The 21,057-nt window shown below is 40.8% G+C and overlaps 2 protein-coding genes across 2 annotated transcripts in view; one reads left to right on the top strand and one right to left on the bottom strand.

The window, feature by feature from the left end:
* The window catches only part of ZPLD1 (zona pellucida like domain containing 1), a 53,373-nt gene extending 47,509 nt beyond the window's left edge, over positions 1 to 5,864 (bottom strand). Inside the window, exons 1-2 of the mRNA XM_077342119.1 lie at positions 5,564 to 5,864; positions 1,720 to 1,833 (exon numbers count right to left, since the gene is read on the bottom strand). Coding sequence (XP_077198234.1) covers positions 1,720 to 1,825 — 106 coding nt within the window. The 5' untranslated portion in view covers positions 1,826 to 1,833; positions 5,564 to 5,864. The remainder of the gene's footprint in view (positions 1 to 1,719; positions 1,834 to 5,563) is intronic.
* Positions 1 to 21,057, top strand: part of RPL24 (ribosomal protein L24) — a 354,788-nt gene that overhangs the window by 73,988 nt on the left and 259,743 nt on the right. The gene's annotated exons all lie outside the window — the stretch shown is intronic.

Raw genomic sequence — 21,057 nt, 5'->3', positions numbered from 1 at the left:
AGCATGCACAGGAGGGACAGTAGAAGGGGAGAGAAAGAACAGTCTCCGCCTCCCCCCCTCACTGCCTTAACAAGGCTAGCACGAGGCTAGCATGTGTTGCTGCTGCAGTAGGAAGCTCTGAAGCCTTTGGCTCAGAGGGAAAACAGAGAGCAGAAGGAGAAAACGCCCCTAGAGGAAGGAATGGAAATTGGAGGGAACAGAACACTGGGCTAAGAAGAAGAGAAGGAGCACAGGATTGGATATTAAAAGGCAAGAGGGGTCAGAGTGAAATAGGGAGGAGGAGGGTGTGAAGAAAAGGGAAAAAAAGATCCTGCCCAAAACAGGAGGGGGTGAGGAGAGGAAAGGAGAGAAAGCCACTATCCAAACACCACCCTCAGCTTATATGCGAGTCAACAATTTTTCCAGCATTTTATGGTGAAATTAGGTGCCTCGGCTTATACGTGGGTCGGCATATAAGCAAGTATATACGATAAGTGCAGATTCAGCCCTGGTCTATGTTTGCTAAATAGCGAAGAAGAAGAAGAAGAAGAAGAAGAAGAAGAAGAAGAAGAAGAAGAAGAAGAAGAAGAAGAAGAAGAAGAAGAAGAAGAAGAATTGGTTCTTGTATGCAACTTTTCTGTAGCCAAAGGAGTCTCAAAGCAACTTACAGTCGCTTTCCCTTTCCTCTCCCCACAACAGACACCCTGTGAGGTGGGTGAGGCTGAGGGAGCCCCGATATCGCTGCTTGGTCAGAACAGCTTTATCAGCACCATGGCGAGCCCAAGGTCACCCAGCTGGAGTGCCGAACCCGGCTCACCGGATTAGAAGTCCACACTCCTAACCACTACACCAAACTGGCTTACAGAGACCCACAGAGCTTCAAACTGGGGAGGATAGAGACTAATGCTGTACCTACTTCCCCCACTCCAGTGAAAGCCAGTGATGTAGGGGAGGTAAACAGTTTGCTGTAACATACCAGTATCTGGACAGGCAGATTGCTGTACAGTCTATTAGGAAAACTCTATATTTAGAATTTGGACACAAATAGGAATCAGGATTAGAACTCTGATCCTGGGAATGTTACTGTGAACTCTTTGTCTCCAAGAATGTTCCCCAGTCTTATAGATCTACTGGGCTTCTTTAAGCCACATGAAGGGGAGAGGGAGCTAAATACTGTTCACCAGCCATGTATTACTGGCCCATCACCCTCTGCCCTGCAGTCTTGGATAGACAGAAAACATGAGTTCAATAAAGCCTTGACAATCCTTCTCAAATGGCATGTTCATAGTTCTGTGCAGGCTGAGTGTTTATGGTGATGATCAATAAGCCATGTTGGTTAACAACTGCTGATTGTCTTCTCTTTCATTAACTTGTTTCTAAGCCATAGAGGAAACATATTTCTGTACTGCTGGAAAGAAAATTGTCTCTAAAAAGATCATTGCTGATAACAATATGCATTTTTACTAAGTAAGCTATCTGAATAAACATCCTGTGAGCAACAAATTTGTGCACTGAATTCACCCTTTGCAAATGAAATTCTTTTGTTATTATTGGTAGCTACCCTCGCATATGGCAGGGCTGATAGTTTTATGTTATTTCATCCACCATTGATTGGTTAATGAGAACTTCTTTCTCCTCATGCTTCATTTACGCTAAAGATCCGAGGTGGTTACAACGAAGCATCCCTTGAAAACAAGATAACGAAAGACTTACAATTAATATGTTGCAATTAACACTTACCAGGGAACCTGCTGTGGAGGTTGGCATCACAGTTGTATCCATTGAACTGTGCAGTCACTGGGAGCGCTTTTACAGTCAGTAGGATCAGCAGCCATACTTGTTCCATTGCAAAACCTAGTAAAACATTTGGGCATTATTCTGTGAAGTTGTTTATGCATTATGCTTAGGTCACAAATGTCATGAGCCCTGGGTCAGACATCTGATCTTGGCCAAATTTTTAAAGCAACAGCCTTTCTCTGCAGACAGAAGAATGACGGATCAGCAAAAAAAAAAAAATCCATGTCACAAAACAGAAATCACTTATAAGAGGATGTGTGAATTTATGCTTTTTGCCTATATAAGGCATTATTTTCATTTCTCCTAGATTTGGTTCCCAGTAATTTTTGCATAAGAGCCTCTTGTGGCGCAGAGTGGTAAGGCAGCAGACATGCAGTCTGAAAGCTCTGCCCATGAGGCTGGGAGTTCGATCGCAGCAGCCAGCTCAAGGTTGACTCAGCCTTCCAAGGTCGGTAAAATTAGTACCCAGCTTGCTGGGGGGTAAATGGTAATGACTGGGGAAGGCACTGGCAAACCACCCCGTATTGAGTCTGCCATGAAAACGCTGGAGGGCGTCACTCCAAGGGTCAGACATGACCCAGTGCTTGCAAAGGGGATACCTTTACCTTTACCTAATTTTTGCATACTGATTCTGGCTGAGGCAAATTTGGTGAATTCCATCACTTCCAATGTTCTCTACTGGATTATTAAACTCAAACTGTACATTACTCCACATCTCTATGTTATTAGGATTTATTTTCTCAGTGGGTGTATGTTTCTGCATGGATCAAATGAAAAGTTTAGTAGAAACTTTGTTATATATAAACACCACATGGTAAGGAACCAGACTTCTCTGATCTCAACTCTGCTATACTGGACTAAATAATTTGGCAATGACTAATTGCTGTGTTGTTAGGCTTAAAGATCAATCTTCAATAGGTTTACTCAGAATTCTATTTTCTATGAGTGTACTATTAGAAAGACTATGTATTTTCTTGAGTCAGAACAATGCAAGTTCTACAGGGAAAGGCAGGTGCAATATTCAGCAGAAGAAAGAACTCAGTTCCACAACTATATTTCTTCTTCTTCTTCTTCTTCTTCTTCTTCTTCTTCTTCTTCAAAATATGGAGATTTTATGTGGTGTGGTAGCTTTCACCATCAATGCAGCTCATTAAGAGCACTCCATACAACAGGCAGTATATTTTGGATTACTACACTTGGTCACTAAATGTATTGGCACCCATTATTTATTGAAAAAAATGCGCATCTGTTTATTTAGCTGCATCCACTGATAACTGCAAAACAAAATATACTGCATTCTGACAATATGAAATTGCCATTGCCTGCACTTTCAGATTTAGGTATAGATTACATGCAGACAAACTGAATCAGAAATGGGGACTTCTATTTATTTCTGATTGTGATTTATTATGTTACCAATGAGACCAAGAGAGAGCCATGGGAGATCTTAAACATAGATCTTTTCATGCCATGTGTTGTTTGACTCTAAGACTTGTCAATATTGAATAAGTATACTCATGTGAAAAATGAGAGCGGTTTCAATAAAGGGAGGCTTTTCAATAAACTGTTGTTTTATGAACATGAGATGTAATTTGGATGTTAATCTTAACATGATTATTCAACAGTCTTGCTGTTTCTTCTGCTGGTGACAAACTGATCACCACAAAAGCAATGCTGGGACTAATGGGATCTGCATGAACAAGGTATGGTGGGGATTGTAGGGAGGATTGTAATTGGGTGAGAGTGAGTAAAGAAAATTGGCTGGATCCAACCCATTGGTTTTGTCTTTAAATCCCATTTGATTTTGCCCATCAAGTACAGCTAGAATTGTGGTCTTCGTTTCTTCTATGATTTTATTCTAACCCCTTCCAAGAAACTTTCAGCATAAGATGGTATTTGGTCAAGGAGGTGCATATTCAAGCAAAACAGCACTTGTGTCCAGCATTAACAGTTATTTGGTTAAACCCACATATATTTCATAGCTACCATATTGCCTAATATGGACAATGGCTACACACACACACACATTGGCTAAACAATTTTTTCCAGGCTTATCTTAATTAGCTGTTTTAGTAGTGAGAGAAAGGAGATGATCTATGCTAGGGGTAGTCGAACTGCGGCCCTCCAGATGTCCATGGACATTGAGCATTCGCTGGTAGGGGCTCATGGGAATTGTAGTCCATAGACATCTGGAGGGCCGCAGTTTGACTACCCCTGATATGCAGTCATGCTGTTCTAAACTCTCCTTGCTAAGGCATAGAATGAGAATTTTGTGTAGGTTGTTATACTGAAGAAGACCATCAATTACATTTTTGAAAGCATAAAGCCTGGGCAGGTTCCATCTCCAGCCACTCCAGTTAAAACAGTCTCAGATAGTGAAGTCTCCAATGATCTCTGCATGAGTCTGTGAACAGCCCTTGTCAGTTAGAATGGAAAAAAAATATTGTAGATGGGCTGTCTCAGTATGATGTAGTGCCATATGATATGCATACGGACATTATTATTGTTATTCTCTGGCAATCTGCAGGCATATGGACAAATGCAATTCAAATAATTCAAATTTTGTTTTAATTATTTATTTATATGTTTCTAAAGTGAACAAAATATAAAGATACATATAATGCCTTCATAAATAATAGCGGCTTATAGCTGTTAGATCATACTGCCGACTCTGCTTGAGTATAAACACACTTTGTTGCTTTCAGATGCATTCCTGATTTATTTTCTTCAGCAAAATAACTTGAATGGAATGTACAATTTGGCTGCAGCCTTATCTAATCTTCAAAAATTATATATACATTTTGGTTATAAGGTTGCTGATATTTCGTGAAGTCAGCATCCAAATGCCATTAGGTTTGATCTGTTTAAATTCACTCTGTTCTCTAGTCTTTACTGAAAAGCTGAAAACAGCCCAATTGGTGGTAAAATGGAAACATGATTTGTTTACAGAAATGCCATTTCCCTTTCTTTTTAATCTCACTCAATAATCATGTTGGACTCGGAAATTTTGAAGTCATCCAAGAAACAGTTTTGAAAATATGTCTGATGTATAGCTAAGAAAAAGTGGGGAGGAAGAAAGGATTATTAAGAATAATATATTATTTTATCTAGGGTAAGAGCTAGAAAAGGCCTAACATCCATTTCCCTTCTACTTAGATGAAAACCTTCTCGAAGGACAATTAACTATTGAAGTTCCTATGCTGTTCTGGATCATATCTGCAAATCAAAATGCTTCTATTTCCAATTCAAGTAATTTCTCACATATATCTAGTCCTCTCACATATATCTAGTCCTCAGATAGGTATTTTTGTAATATGAGACAATTCTTACAATCACTGAAGTTAATGTTCTTCAATCCTGCTCAATAATATCAGCTATCAAAATTTTCCACTTGCATCTGTCAGTGCACCGATTGTGTGAACTTGCAAACAGACTACATAAGCTAAGTAGGACTGGCTGTGTCTTGAATGACAATGTTTAGTGTTTGATTTGCATCAACACTCTGGGCAGATGATTTCACTTGTCCTTCTTCCATGAAACCAGCAAGCTACTGAGGGGCTATGTTTCAGCAAGGTGAGAAATTAAGACTTCCTCTTGCACAGGACTTCTGTCACAAGTTTTATTTCACCTTGTTCATAATCAATTCCCAATAGCTCAACCAGGGTTACCCTGAATCCATTCTGCCTGATGAGTGAGATGAAAAAAATATATTTAAAAGTATACAATGTTTGATGTTTACCAAAAATATATTGGAACATTTTAAGTAGCTGTCATGAAATGCACTTACCCAAATCCCCTGGAATGGTTGACTCAGCTGTACTCCATGGGTCCTGAACTGTTGTATGTAATCAAGGGCTTAACATGACTGCCCAGTAAAACGTTTTGAGAAAATACTCCAGTTACTCAGAAGACGCAAGAGATGCTCCCTATGGAAATTCTTTTTTTAACGGTATGCCTGGATTTTAGATAGGAAAAGCTCCCAGTTCTCAAAATGCTTCACAAGTCTGTTCATCACCAGACTGAAACCTGAGTAGGTTCTTTATGATAGCTTTTTCAGTCCTCAGTCTTTGTGTGTGTGCCTGTGTGTGTGTGTGCTTTTGATCTCCAACTTTCCAAGGTACAAATATTTCAAGAGGTCCGTATGGGGTGAGCGAGCACTCTGGAGATATTATTCTGTCATCAGCTCATTGAGAGAAAATCTTGTCTGCGAGAGAGAGAGAGAGAGAGAGGAAAAAGTCAAGCACGGAGATCATATCGGTTGCTAACCTGCAAGGTTATCAGTATCCTGTTGTGTTTGTGAGAAATTTCTAACCCTTTTCAATTGGTCCATGCTCACAAGAAAGAAAGATTTCATATTTCATCAAATTTGATATGAGATGTCACCATGAATGTAGATGTCATCAAATAATGTTCTTCAACAAAGCCCATACATACAACACCAAGTGAGCTCCATGAAAAGATTCAACAGTTAGAAACCGAACCTTGAATCGTAAACTCTGTCGAAGCATCTTTACAATCTTTTGTTAGTTACTTCTCTCAGGGTATTTCTAAATAGTAGAGGATTAAAGGTTTCACTTTCTCCATTAAAGAATGAGTCAATATGGCTATTTTTGTTTCTTTATATGTTGTTTCACATTTTGTTGCTGTCACTGAAGATTCTGTTGTTTCTTTAATGGCATTTAAATAAACTTTTTCTGTTGTTTTCTGAGTTGTGAAATTCCCAGAGCATGACACTCCTCCAGATATCAAGCCTTTTAATCTTTAGATTCCAAACTTACCCATTTATTTTCATTTTCCCCATTGGCCTTTTGTTTCACTGGGTTTTTCTCTGCCTTTCATTGACATCTAGCCTATTATTGATTCTAAACATTGCTTTTTAATGAAATCAGATGGAATGCTGCAGAAGCCAGCAAGGCAAAAGCCACAAAAAAAAGCAGCAGCTTAGAAAAATGCACCTCCCAATTATATCTGAACACAGCACTACAAAAGGATATAATTGTTGATAGTATTGAACCACTATTTCTGTCTGTTTTCCAGCACTAAAGCAGTACCAATGTCAAAAGTTGGTTGGAAAGGTAGGAAATCCAGGCATTTAGTTTTGAAAAAGCCAGATGTGCACTGAAGTGGTCAGTTTGAGTTTGCTCAAAAATAGAATGTTGGAGAGTGTTCTACTGCTGTTAAAACTGGTGGCTTTGGGAAACTCCCCCTCCCCCAGTTGATCATACATCTTTCAGCCTCTTTCAGCCTGTTCCTTCTTTAAATGAGATATTCACAATCTCAATTGTGTGTGTTATATGTTGCCTGTTGGTATCACATCTCTCATAATGTCTGCGTACAGATTGTATTAACTGAAAACTATCAATTAAACTTAGGGCCAAATTAGAGGAACATTGGTCCAATGCCTCAAAAATGTAATGTGCACTTAAACAAATCATAGCACTAAAATTAATCAATACAACACAACACTTTGCTCAAATGCAAAGAGCAAAATTTCCTTTTGATCATATCTTGAGATTTATGGTGTTGGAAGGGAACTTCTCAGATTGAACAATGGCTGCCTTTTCAAAGGGAGGTTAAAGGCTCTTCCTCACCAGAGGCAGAGCTGAGCATCTAGGGAGAAGACAAGGAGCTAGGGGAGGAGGGATGCCTTCCCTTTTTTGCCTCTTCTAACTGCTGCGTGTGTGAGAGTAATGATAGTATCTGTGGGTAAGTGGGCATTTTGCAACCTGCTAGAGACTGGTTTCTGTTTACTGTTAAGTAATTTTATTTGTGGCTGACTGAGGGAGTCTGTGCTAGGGATGGAGTGCAGCAGAAGGATTGCAAGTTGTGCCCACTGGGCTATGACCCTATGAGCTTAAAGGCTCTTCCTTCCCAGAGGTGCAAGCCTTTGGCATGAGCTGAAGGGCAAGAGCCAAAGGGCTGTTGGCTGGTGGCTATTGCCCTGGGGATTTGTATGGGAATCACCCTAACAACTTTTTCCTATAAAGATTCTAGAGTGAAGGAGCTTGGAAGATAATAATGGATACTTTAGGCTCAAATTGAGTCACCTGCAAGGAGTGTGTCATGTTTGTTTTCCTCCCTGAAGACTAGATGGACTACACTTGTCATAAGGAGAAGGTTGGGGACCTGGAGAATCAGATTTAAACCCTGCATAAAATTGTGGAAGGAGAGGATTTCATAGATAGGAGCTGTGCAAACCTGCATAGAAATGAAGAAACCAGCCTAAAGGATAATGGGGGGTTGACTTCTGTATGGAGGCTCCACTTAGGCCCATTATGCACAGGGGGGATAGCGCACATTTGGGGTGGAATGGTGGCGACTAAAATCACCGATAACACATGGAGCCGGCTGCAACCGGCTGCAGATTTGGTGCATGCCGCCAAAAAAGTTGCGTTAGCGAAATGCGGAAGAAAGCACAGCTTCCGGATGACCGGGGCGCAACCAGAAGTGGTGCCGGGGTCGCCGCGTGCATAATCAGTTACTCTGGGTTTTGCCGCCATTGCGTCCCATCCCGTGCATAAGCAATTTGTTTCATTTCTTCCCCCTCCGCGTTTTCCATGTGACCCGAAATCGCTGTTTCAGCGGCCATGCATAATGGGCCTTACTGCTACAACACAAGCCTGAAGGTGTTGAGCAACATGGCATTTGGAGCCATTGGAACACAGGAAAAGATTGCAGGCAAAGGTGATACAAGTAGCAACAAGGGTAAAGTGGGAACCCAAAGGAAATCAATGGCATAGTGAAGAGAGAATGAGCATAGGAGGAAATGGCATTCAAAGGAAAAGGAGAGGGTTGGGCATTGGTGACACTCTGCTGACACCCTAGGATAAGAGGTGTGTTGCTTGCCAGGGGCAAAAGTTTAAGATATTACAGATTGGATGCTGAAGCTGATCAAACCCATGGATCATTACCAATTTGTGATGGTCCACGTGGGAAACAACATGGCCATTAACATAATTGTACATATTAAGGCTGACTATGAAGATGTTGGGATGCAGCTGAAACGAATGGGGACACATGTGGGGTTCTTTTTGGTTTTTGTTTGTTTTTATCCTGCCTGTAAGGGGAAGAGGAAGGAGTTGGGAGTTGAAGATAATGGAGGTGAACTTCTGACTACATTGGTGATGCCAGCAAGTGGGATTTGGATTCTGGAACCACAGGATAGGTTGTCTAGAAGAAGGCCTACTGGCACATGATGGACTTTACTTATCCAAGTTGAGGAAGAATGTGATTGGCAGTAAACTTGGGAGATTCATCAGGAGATCTTTTAACTGAAGCCACAGGGGAAAGGAGATGTCTAACACAGGGATGCTAATGTAGGTGAGCAAATAGCAGTGGCCTACCTGGGAAGGCCAGGTAAATAGAATCAAGGGTATGACACATTCATTGATGTAAAAAATACATTGTAGAAGCCTAGTTTCAGCAAGCTATATATAATAATGTAGACAAATAAGTCTGTGGAACATTTAGTGCAATGTAACTATTTTGCCTGCATAGAAAAGCCTTCTTGAATAATTACTCCTCCATGTAATTCCTTGGGGATCCTATCTGTCAAGAGCAGCCTTTCATGAAAATCAGTGGTCTGTAGTAGGAGAGATGAGCAGAAAAAGTCCATTTTGCTATGGAAAATTTAGTTTGGATTCAACCTGTAGTCTTCTGTAAATAAAGAATACCCCAAGTGACAAATAAGGGTATAACTCAGGTGCAAAGTATGAAGAGATAGAAGGGCTAAGAGGTGAAACTGGGAGAGAGAGCACTGGATTTTTCAAAAACCAAATATATACAACTTCTTAAGGGTCAAACATTTGAATTCATGCCTTTGCCAAAGCTCACAAATACCCAAATTCAATTTGTGACCGTGAAAATGGTCAATTTGTTGCAGTGCTTAGAGGCTGTGAGACATACATTTAATGAAAGAGAATGATCTTTATTCATGAGCATGGTCAGAGGGATTAGGTTTTCAAAAATACAAGTGGCACAGGGGAATCTAAGCAAAGGTAATGAGTGCTGAGTCTCTTTCCTCTCTTAGATGCTTGGGGAAAATGTTCAGCTCCGCTATCTCCAAACAGTATAAGCTTTCTAGTCACTCGCCTTTTGCTTTCTTGTTCTATGGTCTTTATTTCAGACAAGGGATTTTGCCTTGTAAAATATTCAGCAGGGATTTATTTTATTTTTGTTTAGGTCTTTTCAGGACAATCGAAAGCTGTTATCCTAGGCAGAACAGATGTAAGTGACAGTGCCTCATGTATCAGAGAAATAGAAAGCAAGAAATACAAATTTTGACATGGCTCTCAAAAATGCCTCATTACAAAGTACTTCAATCCTTATAGACATACATTTCCCTCCATTTCACACATCCCTGTGGGCTGTTTGATGCTTGGTTCTGCCTTTTACTTGCTGTCAGAAATTCTGAAAGTGACTTTTCAGAGAAAATATGTATACACAATCATTAATTAAAAAAAAAAACTTTTAGACTTTGCCCTTCACAATTTGGGATGCCTTTTATTGGTGCTCAGCACTTGATCTGATATATAATACCTGGCAATCTTCTTGCCTGGTGGCGCTCCAGCAGCAAGCAGGAAGCAGAAATAACTTTTTAAAAATTGCCATCCTCAGCAGTGTGACATCAGTGTGCAAAATCTAGAACTGGTGTCACAACATCCTAGGAATCACTGGGCACTCTATAGAGTTTCTTGCAAAATTCATGTCACTTCCAGGGAAAACCTATGTCACCACCCCACTTGTTCTCCCTCTGGTTGCCAGGTTAGGCCTCGCAGTTCTATCCTTAATCCTGAACACATTTAGCTAGATAACATCTTGTTTGTGACATGTTGGTCATGTTTCCAACCAAAGTTAAATACTCATTAGACTCTTGTTGGCTTTAGTATGAGTGATAAGAGCAAGCTTAATACTGCAATCTTAAGCAGTTACTTCAGTGGACTTACAATGGTATGACATATCTTTCATTCATTTTAACAGAAATCAAAAATATCTAAATTTATCTAATTGTTGCCCATTGCCAGCATAAACCTCCTGAAAACCATCACTAGTATGGCCACTGGGGACCTCAACTTAGAAATGTTCCATAATTAAGTTATTCTTAGGTTATTCTGCTGGTGGTGTGATCCCCAGTGTCCATTACTGGAGGTGATAGTGGGTGGGATTTTAGTTGTTTTTCCGCCATGGTATTTCTTGGATCTGTGTGGAGGTTGTTGTATTTTATATTTTTAGGGGTAATTTTATTGAAGATTTTATGTATATTATAACCTACCGTGAACCTTTGCAGGAGTGGTGGGCTAGAAATTCATTAAATCATCATCATCATCATCATCATCTGAGGGTAAAGTAGTGGAGGTATGAGTGAACATGAATTAAAAGAGTTTCCTGGAGTACCCCTGTGTCAGGAAAAAGAAGAAAAGAAAGGGCTTGTCAAGGGAAGAAACAACAGTCTTACCATCTCCAACTTGCTCAGGTATCATGGTGATTGAGAACCATCATAGAAGCATTGGCTTCAGAAGTTGATCCCTCTAGTGTCCCAGCAACTGTCTAACACTGGTAAATTCTTGCACATCTTGTGTTCTCTGAGATATATGTATATGGACTGATTTGATTAAACATTTTCTGAAAAATCAACTCCAGGAAAGATCTTACATCCTATAATGACTGGGATGCATATTTATGAACATGAATTCTGGATTGTAAAATTCCAGATTTGGATTCTGGAGAGAGTGGTGTTTGGAGAAGGAAGGGACATCAGCAAAATCTAGCATGATATTTTCAAAACTACCATTTTCTCCAGTGGGAGCTATGGTAGGTGATGAATTGTGATTGGTCGCCCTATCAGGCCATGGATTAATTACCCTAAACCAGCATCCCTAAATCAGAGGAAGATAGAAGAAATATAACTCACAAAGAGTATCCTGGATGGACATTGTCTCAATATTTTATTTTACAGGGGGGGAAACCTGAAAAACCACAGATCCAATACCTAGCCATACTAAAGCTACTTCAAAAGAACAATCCATCCATTAACTATTAAATAATTCCCCTGAGCACAAGTCAATAAGCAGAGCTGGAAAAATCCCAGATGCCTGGTTTCCCAAGTTCTTAAAAATTGGTATTGACACAGGTCCATTGCTAGCCTAAATATTTGAAGAATTATGTTTAAAAAAACCCAATAAACTTGTGTATATTTTTATCCTTGTGTGAACTGGAATGTTTTATTATTATCAGAAGTTAGGATAAAGAGAGCATTTTGATTCTGAAAAGTCACACTGAAGTAATCTATGTTGTCTAACAGCTTCATACTTCTTTCACTAAAACTCAAATAAATCATGGGCCCTACTTTGGCCAAGAGAAACAAGCTGCTGATGAAAAGCTTCAAGTTGTGGACAGATTCTGCCATTCAGATGGTTCCCTACACACTTGTGGGTGCTGAACAACATATCTTGTATTTCTGAGTGGGAGAAGCCATCACAGAGAGGATATTGTTCTTCTCTAAGTGCTTTCCTGGTTTCACATTTTCTGAAGTGCAGTGTTAAGTTGCTGAAAACCTACTTCATTCACATGACTGGGAACCTGTTCAACTTTGGAGTGAAGGGCGAGTGAAGCAATAATTATTGTCTGAAAATTATGAGCAGTTTTGATTCTGTCTCAAAGAAGTATGCCTACATTTTTCTGTTATATTGAGGCCAAATTCTGGGCTTTTACCAGAAGCTTTACTCACATTCTTGGAGAGTTACACCACTGAATGGCCCCAGATACTCCTATAAAGGAGAGCAGTATAAGTACATGAATGAGGCAGAACTGCAGCAAATGGAACGTTATAATTAAGTTTTCATCATTGCTAATAAGAGCTCCCCTGATTAGACTTCCACTTGTTAAATTACTATCAATTCAAGCAGATCCCAACTGAGACTAATGTTGAATAAACTTAGAGGAAGAACTAAGCCTGACTGACCTTAAAATCAGAGAATTATTTTGTGTTAACAAAAATAATGATCTAGAGTCCAACTGCAACTTCACATTCAACACACTTCAATGTCCTGATGGTAGAGTTCAGCCTTCAAGATAAGTATAACATGTTTTCTAGTCTGCTTAGAATGCTTCAGGGGACAAGATGCAGAATATAAAATTTGTATTAAAATGTAGTTACTCTATAGTGTACACAATAATATAATTAAAAACATAGGGCCTGAATATCAGGCTACATTAAGAGTTAACAAGAATAAGCTTTATAGAAGCTGTTACAATTTCCTATACCAAGTTGATAATAAATATGAAATGATCAACACAACGATGAAGGGTGGTCAATAGTATACAACATAGTTTTTAGAAACATATCTGAAAAATAAACAATATTAATCTTGATCTTGATCAGGTGTTGTCATCTCATATATAAAACTTATTTTAAAAATCCATGAGTGCTTTCACATGGTAAAGAGATGAGTAAAAATAGGGATGAGCAAAAATAAAATTGAACTACCCCCCCCCAGAGCCTGACAAATAGCTGAGCCCCAGAGACGTTTTTCTCCGAAGATCAGCTGTTTGTCAGGAAGATTCAAAAACTCAAATTGATGACTGAAGCGATTCATGATTTTTGCAGTTCGGGTCTCAAACTGAACTGGAGATTCTCAGTTTCGATAAAAACTTTTCAAAAAACCTAAACCAGTATTGATTGGGGGATGTTCTAGTTTTTACCACCCAGACGCACACCCCTACTGTACTCATGCATAAATTTTCCATTGATATTATAATCTGGTATGCAATTTCAAGTATTTAGCAAATAAAATCAATTTGCTTGATAAGGTATTATTACTGTGTAGAAGACTCATCCCAAATAAGTACAAACCATATATCATATAGTGAGGTCACACAGGAACTTTGGCCAAGGTCTTTTTTTACCATAAGTTCACATGAGATAAGGTAGCCCTTAAGATATCCTGGGTCCTGATCAACAGGAGCCATTGCCTGACCCAAGGGAGCAATTAGAACATATTATAGAAACATTCAGAACCTTGAGGCAAATGGGGCATTTTGGACTCTAGGTAGACTCTTCTTCCTCTTGACAACATTTTCTGTCAGCAGGGAAGAGTGATTTTATACCACTCATCTGCCCTCAGCATTTCACCCGCATGCCCTTAAAAATAACACATAACAAAAGGAAATCTAACAGTAATGACTTGTCTGATAACCATGATGTACAAGAGTTTAACTGACTATGTATATTGTGTTTCATTGACTATGTATATTGTGTGACCAAAGCTTTTGATAGTAACAACTTGGGCCATATACCATCTCTGCTCTCTGCTCTCTGCTCTCATTGGTCACTTGACAGGAGCTAAAACATCCATGGAGTCCAATTCTATAAGCACCCAAAGAGGGTGGCCCCATCCAACCTTCATTATTTCCTACTGGAGGCAAAGCCCTTTGCACTCAGGAAAACTAAGGGCCCTAGGATGCACACCTATACTGTGGCCTTCCATGGGGCTGGCTGCATGGCAAAAGCCCCTGCCCACCCATGGACTCTTGAGGCCCTGCCTTCAAACTTCAAGGAACATTCCTGACCTAGGGGTCACCAACCTCTAGGTATGGCCTGAAAATATCCTGGAACTGGAGGTCATCTGCAGACTATAAAGATCAGCTCCCTGGGGCAAAATGGCTGTTTTGGAGGGGGGACTATGCAATGACAACTCATCTCCAGGAGCCTGGCTTGCTTGAGAGGAGGAACTCTGTGGTGCTGTGCCCCATAGAGGTTGCAAGATGCCAATCTCCAGTTGTGATCTGGGGATTTGCTGGAATTGCAGGACATGTCCAGGCAACAGAGATCAGTCCCCCTGGAGAAAAGGAAGATCAGATGGACCCCCAGACCAATCTTTTTGCAACCTGGGGGAATTCTTTAGAGAAGAGGCTCCCATAGCTACACTGCAAATCTGGTGCCTCCACCACAAATCTGGTGCCACAAATCTGATGCCCCCCCCCCCAGCCTCAAACAGATGGAAATGGGAAAATCCCCATAGACTTGAATTATGCCATTGGTTTCAATGGTGTGAAATCAATTTGGCCTATTCAAATTGATTTGGCCAAAACAAAACTACACTGTAGGTGATTCAGGCAAACTGATTCAATCTGAATTGATTCAAACTGAATAAAAAACAGTCTAATTCTTCTTCTCCTTGCACATGCCTACTGTTGTCCATAGTCACTGCCTGAATATTGAGATGAAGTTTCAAGATGAGAAGCACCCCAAAGCTAGAAGCCTGGACCTTAAAAGAGAGTATGCTTATCCTTAAATAAGAATTATTCTCTATCACCACTAGTTGCCTCCCATCTGTTTCTAGCCATCACTGACTCACAACAGCTGTTCAGTTCACTGCTAGTTCAGAGCTAATGAAAAGGACTATAAGAGCTGTGTGGCATGAATCTATTAGTGACCCAGCACCTCAATCTCCACATGATTTGCCCCAGTGGTTTTATGTTTAAATGGCATTAAAGTACCACCTTCTGGAAACTACATATGAAGCTGCATTATACTGAATCAGACCATTAGTCCATGAAGTTTAGTGATGACTACTCAGACTGGCAGGAGCTTTCCAGGCTCCCAGGGCAGAGGTCTTTCCCATCACCCAGTACTGGTTCCTTACAACTGGAGATGCCACGGATTGATCTTGGGACCCTTGGCATGCAATGGCATGGCCCTTCCCAACTACACTGAAATTAGTAAATTCACTCCCTCACATACCATATTCCAGCAAGAAAATGCAGGAGGAAACTAGGATCAACAATGAGTCAACAGCTCTAAGAAAAGAGCCAGAGCGTGCATTCCATACCCACTGTCCATTACCAAATGAAGGTAAAGTGTTAGAAAGGGATCTAAAAAGATGAATTTTCCATCAGGTCTGTAAGCTACTTGACAAATTCTCCAGGCAAGCAGCAATGCCCAACGTACTGAGCCCTTAATGACCTTCCATACATGTCATTGTATTGTGTTTGGCTAAGTAGACATTTGTACCAGCTTGTAGTGAAGAGTAATCAGATGAAAAGCACTACAGTCTGATTTCCCTATCTTCTTGCAAGATCTTGCTGAGCATCAAAAATGAAAGTTGGAAGAATGAGGAACAGCTGAAAAACATGTTCTGTTTATGCACTTTAGCTTCTTCTGTGAGCCATGGTTTTGACACCAACTCATTATTTTGCAAGGAGGCATAAGGAATAGGATCAATACACCATCAAGATAAAGGAATAATATAAATTGTCCTGAGACTTAGACATTTCTTTTCCATCAGAATGAAAATTGAAAAGAGGGTTTTAATTGTCTTCTGTTTATATTATCATAAGTTTAATTAGTAGTCTGCAAAATGAGTTCTGCAAAAAGATAATGAGTTCACAAATCATGATTTTCCAAACGTGAATCAATTCTTTGGAACATCCGCAACATGACAAGTGATGTGACTGGGTCATTTCTTTCAGCAAAGAACATCTCGAATTCTAATATACTAACTGCAAATTTTCCCTTTATATCTGCACTAGCAAGAGAGGTTTGGAGTAAATCCTCAACTGTGCCTTCATGTAACCCTGTCATTCATGTAATAATGATAGGACTTTATCCACAGAGAAGTCTACTCTAATTCATAGTATATACATGGAATAGCAGTAGATCATGGTACAAAAAGGGGAGATGTATATAGAGGGTTAATTTAGACTATGAAACCCAGCCATTGATGGGGCCTAGAAGATCTCCCAGCCCAGAGATATGCCTTCAATAAGAGTTCTCCAATAAACTGCACATATTACAATCAATTTTTAAAATTTATTTGCCTTGTTTACCAATTTGTGAGTCACAGTCAGGGAGGACCAATCCCTTTAAGGTTGAGGGTTCCAGCGCACTTTGGCCATTTTGACAAGTGAGGCGGCCAGTGCCGTAGTGTGGAGGGGAGGGGGGGACACCAGCTGGCATGCTGCCACCGGTGCTGCCCTCCCCCCCACACCACAGCGCTGGCCACTTTGGGTGTTGGTGCTCGCCAAAGCGCACTGGAGTGCTCAACCCTAAATCCCATTGTTGGGTATTCCAATGTGGAGTCCCACAGTGGGTAGTCCTTTCCCTTACATTATTTAACATCTTTATGTGTCCTCAAGGTTTAGGCTTGGGTGTCACCAATATGCCAATGACATCCTGATCTTCTTCCTGATGAGCAACCGACTGAACAGCTTGCCAGATGTCTGTAAGGATGAAGCTGAATGATTAAAGCAGAGTCATGTGAAGCTGAACTCTTCAAAAATGGAGGTCCTTTGATTCAGTAGGAACAGACCAGCAGATAAACCGTGCGTACCCAGCTTGGACAACATGCAGTTTACAGCTACACAGATGGCCAGGAATCTGGGAGTGAAATTTGATGCCTCCCTTTCTTTGGAGGTTCAATTCACTACAGTAGCTCAACAAGCCATTTTTCATCTGTGCCAGGCTAAGCTACCAGCAACCTAAAAAGGTAAAGGTAAAGGTATCCCCTGTGCAAGCACCGAGTCATGTCTGACCCTTGGGGTGATGCCCTCTAGCGTTTTCATGGCAGACTCAATACGGGGTGGTTTGCCAGTGCCTTCCCCAGTCATGACCGTTTACCCCCCAGCAAGCTGGGTACTCATTTTACCGACCTCGGAAGGATGGAAGGCTGAGTCAACCTTGAGCTGGCTGCTGGGATTGAACTCCCAGCCTCATGGGCAAAGCTTTCAGACGGCTGCCTTACCACTCTGCGCCACAAGAGGCTCAACCAGCAACCTAGCTGGCCCCAAATCACTTAGTCACAGTCATCCTTGCAACTGTCATCTTCAGACTAGACTTCTTTAAATTGCTGTGTGTGACCCTTCCCTTGTCCCTAAAGTTGTAGCTGTTCCAAAACACAGTTTCCAGAGTCCTCACCATGGAAGGCTCATGTCCTGTACTAAGGCAGCTGTACTACTTCCAATGGCGATCTGGATTAAGTTCAAGGTGCTGTTTTTGACCTTTAAGGCCATCTGGGCTCAGCATACCTGAAGAACTACCTCTCCAAATACTACCCCACACTGAGAGAACCATGCTCTGCCAGTTCCAACAGACTAGTGGCCTCTGGCCCAAGAGAAGCCTGCCTAGCCAGAGCTTTCTCGGTCCTGGACCCCATATGGTGGAATGAACTCCCAGAGGAGAGTCAGGCCCTGTTAGAAATCAAATTTCACAGGGCCTGCAAGATGGAGCTCTTCCACTAAGCATTAAGGCCAGGTGGAATGGAACATCTAGAAGCCCTCCCCCAAAACCCTGATAAATGGGACCAGGCCAGCAAATTAAGAGGATGCTAATAGTTGTCTATAACAATTAATTTAGTTAATATGGTTTTAGTGGAAGAAGAAGAATTGGTTCTTATATGCCACTTTTCTCTACCTGAAGGAGTCTCAAAGTGGCTTACAATTGTCTTCCCTTTCCTCTCTCCACAACAGACACCTTGTGAGGTAGATGAGACTGAGAAAGCCCTGATATTCCTGCTCAGTCAGAACAGCTTCATCAGTACTGTGGCGAGCCCAAGGTCACCCAGTTGGCTGCATGTGGGAGAGCAGGGTATCAAACCTGTCTTGACAGATTAGAAATCCACACTTCTAACCACTACACCAAGAATTGCTTTAGCCTCTTCAGAAGGGAAACTGGTACTTCTAGAAAGGAGAAATGGAGATCCTAGCATAAGATACCTGTCTTCTAGAAACTAGGGGAGTTTGGCAGAACTAACAATGGTAAAAACACAACAGACATGTTTTGGATAAACTCAATGACTACAACCACTCTGTGCTAAGAAAAGACTTAAAGAAACTTCTCAAAGCTTGTAGCAAAGAGTTTTTAAACTGCAAAATAACTGATTTGTGTTCAAAAGTTCAGTCTGCTAATTCCAATGACCATTTTCCTCTTTATAAAGTAAACCTTTTTGTTTGTTGTTAGCAACACCTCAAGGCCATTCTGACCAAAGGTTTAAGAAAAGTGGATTCTTACAAGTTCCCCCCAAAATTCAGAGCTGAGTAAAGCCAAGAAGTCTATCAATGACAGGGTAGGTCAACTTTATTTTATAACTAAGAAATCATGCTACAAAGTCTCCTCAGTCTGTGAGGAAACAATACTTGATTTTGGAGGGGAAATTGACTTCAGAGTGGGAAAGTGGGGCTGGGGGGGGGGTCCATCCTAACAACAGTTATGATTCGTTTGATGACAAAATTGACTATGAACTTGTCATTACAAAGCTTGCTGCCTCAATGAAAAGATTAGAATCCTGGTACAAGCCAATATGTGAAGTCTGAACCAAAGTTCATCAGAGAAAAACAATAGTGCAATCAATCTTTGAATATGTGTATGATACATTATGAATGAAGAGCATGAAATCAGTGCTTAGGATTCTTATAGCCCTATACGATAGGGATTAGGGAATGATAGCATGAGACCAATATAATAGTTGCTTGCTAAGTGTAATGATAAAAGCAAAATTCTATTATGCAAAATGAAAGCATTATACACCAGTGTGATTAGAGTATCTTCATTTAGACATCCATACAATCAAATGCTAATATATATATATATACCTCAAGAATTATAGCTCCATTTGCACGTGGAATTTCTTCCCTCTTAGCTTTTAAGATTACTATATTATTTATTTCTTCAAGAGCTTTAATCAAGAAAGCTCCTTAAAAGTCACATATCATTTGAGACAGTCTCAGACCTGATGCTGCAAAAGGAAATCGAAGCGATGTTCATATCAAAGTGATGCATGGTTGTATAATTACTTAGACTGCAATTCTCGAGCTTCTTGGGCTAGATGGTTCCCATTGACATTGATATGATTTCAGTGGAGCTATTCCAGAGTTAATAGATCATATTGACCTTCCTAAGTATGTATACCATCTGGGTGTTTGCTTCCCTTCAGAAGCTGAAGCAGCTGACTTGTCAGGAGGAAGGGGAGAAGTCTCTTGTCATCCAGTTGTGCTGGCACCATCCTTTCTCCAATTGGTATGAAGTAAACATATCTCTATAGCAGATCAAATCATGGGAGAAAAATATGCCCACCTGTCATTCTGTGGAGTGGGTTATCCTCCTAGGATCATACGAGGTATCTGAGTCCTATAAAGCAGTGGTCCCCAACCTTTTTATCACCAGGGACCGGTCAACGCTTGACAATTTTACTGAGGCCCGGGGGGGGGGGTAGTCTTGTGCCAAGGGACGTCACTGCCATTGCCGCCTGAGCCCCTGCTCCACTTGCTTTCCCGCCAGCACCCCTGACTTCCCGCTGCCCACTGGGGGGTGCTGCCAATAGCAGCTACGCAGTGCCATGCCGAGGGGGAGCCCCAGCCATGGCAGCCACTAGAGAGCACCAAAAGTGAGCCTGTGGCAGAGTGGCAGGGAAGGCAGCAGCTGGGGAGGAGGATGAGGAGGAGCCGTGGACCAGTACCGACTGATCTACGGACCGGTACCAGTCTCCGGACCGAGGGTTGGGGACCACTACTATAAAGGATCCACAGTGTCACAGTTAATATTGGTGGTATTATATTCCAAAATAACTGACATGAAATAGGTCCTTGTTATTTGGTCTGGATGTGTATATTTAGAGATCACTTTCAGACTCATTTTGGGTTTCCATAATGATAAATTTACCAGTACCATTCCTTGTAATGTCTCCGATATAGAACATTGCTAGCCTTTTAATTTTGTTTGTGTTTTATACAGAGATGGCCTTTCACATCCAGTGCTTTTGTATAAGGCTTCAACTTCTTGATGAGCAAGAGGACCTGGGTTAGAGATGACACTTGACATGCCAGGTTATAAAATGTAACTTACTGATAATGCAGAGGGGTAGAACATCAAAATTTAATATACAGGTTCAGTGGAGAGCAGGCCAGTCATGAGAAGAGGAGACAGGATGCAACTCCAGCCCATTTTCCACTATAAATTGCTGCCCCCAAACCACTGGTTACCAGTTAGGAGAAACATGTTAATGGGGTATAGGCAGCTTATACAGCTAATTTGGGCTGACAATGGGTTCAGCACTCTTCTCCTGGACTTTTTCTCTTCTCCTAATTACCTTTTCCTGGATTTACTAGAGATTCTTCTTAAAATGCCCAGATTTACTATTCTTTTTTAAAAGTCTCTGGAATACTGCAACTGTGCAATTCTATAAAGAGTTCTACCCTTCTACATTCAGTGGTGTATAATCCAAACTGCTATTATACCAGTATTTCAAGTCTCTAAGAAAAATGTTCCCATTAAAAATGTATTTAATTGAA

The sequence above is a fragment of the Paroedura picta genome, chromosome 6, assembly GCF_049243985.1.
Source record: "Paroedura picta isolate Pp20150507F chromosome 6, Ppicta_v3.0, whole genome shotgun sequence".
Taxonomy (NCBI): Eukaryota; Metazoa; Chordata; class Lepidosauria; order Squamata; family Gekkonidae; genus Paroedura; species Paroedura picta.
Note: the sequence above shows the minus strand (reverse complement) of the source record. Positions and strands in the feature narration are given on the sequence as shown.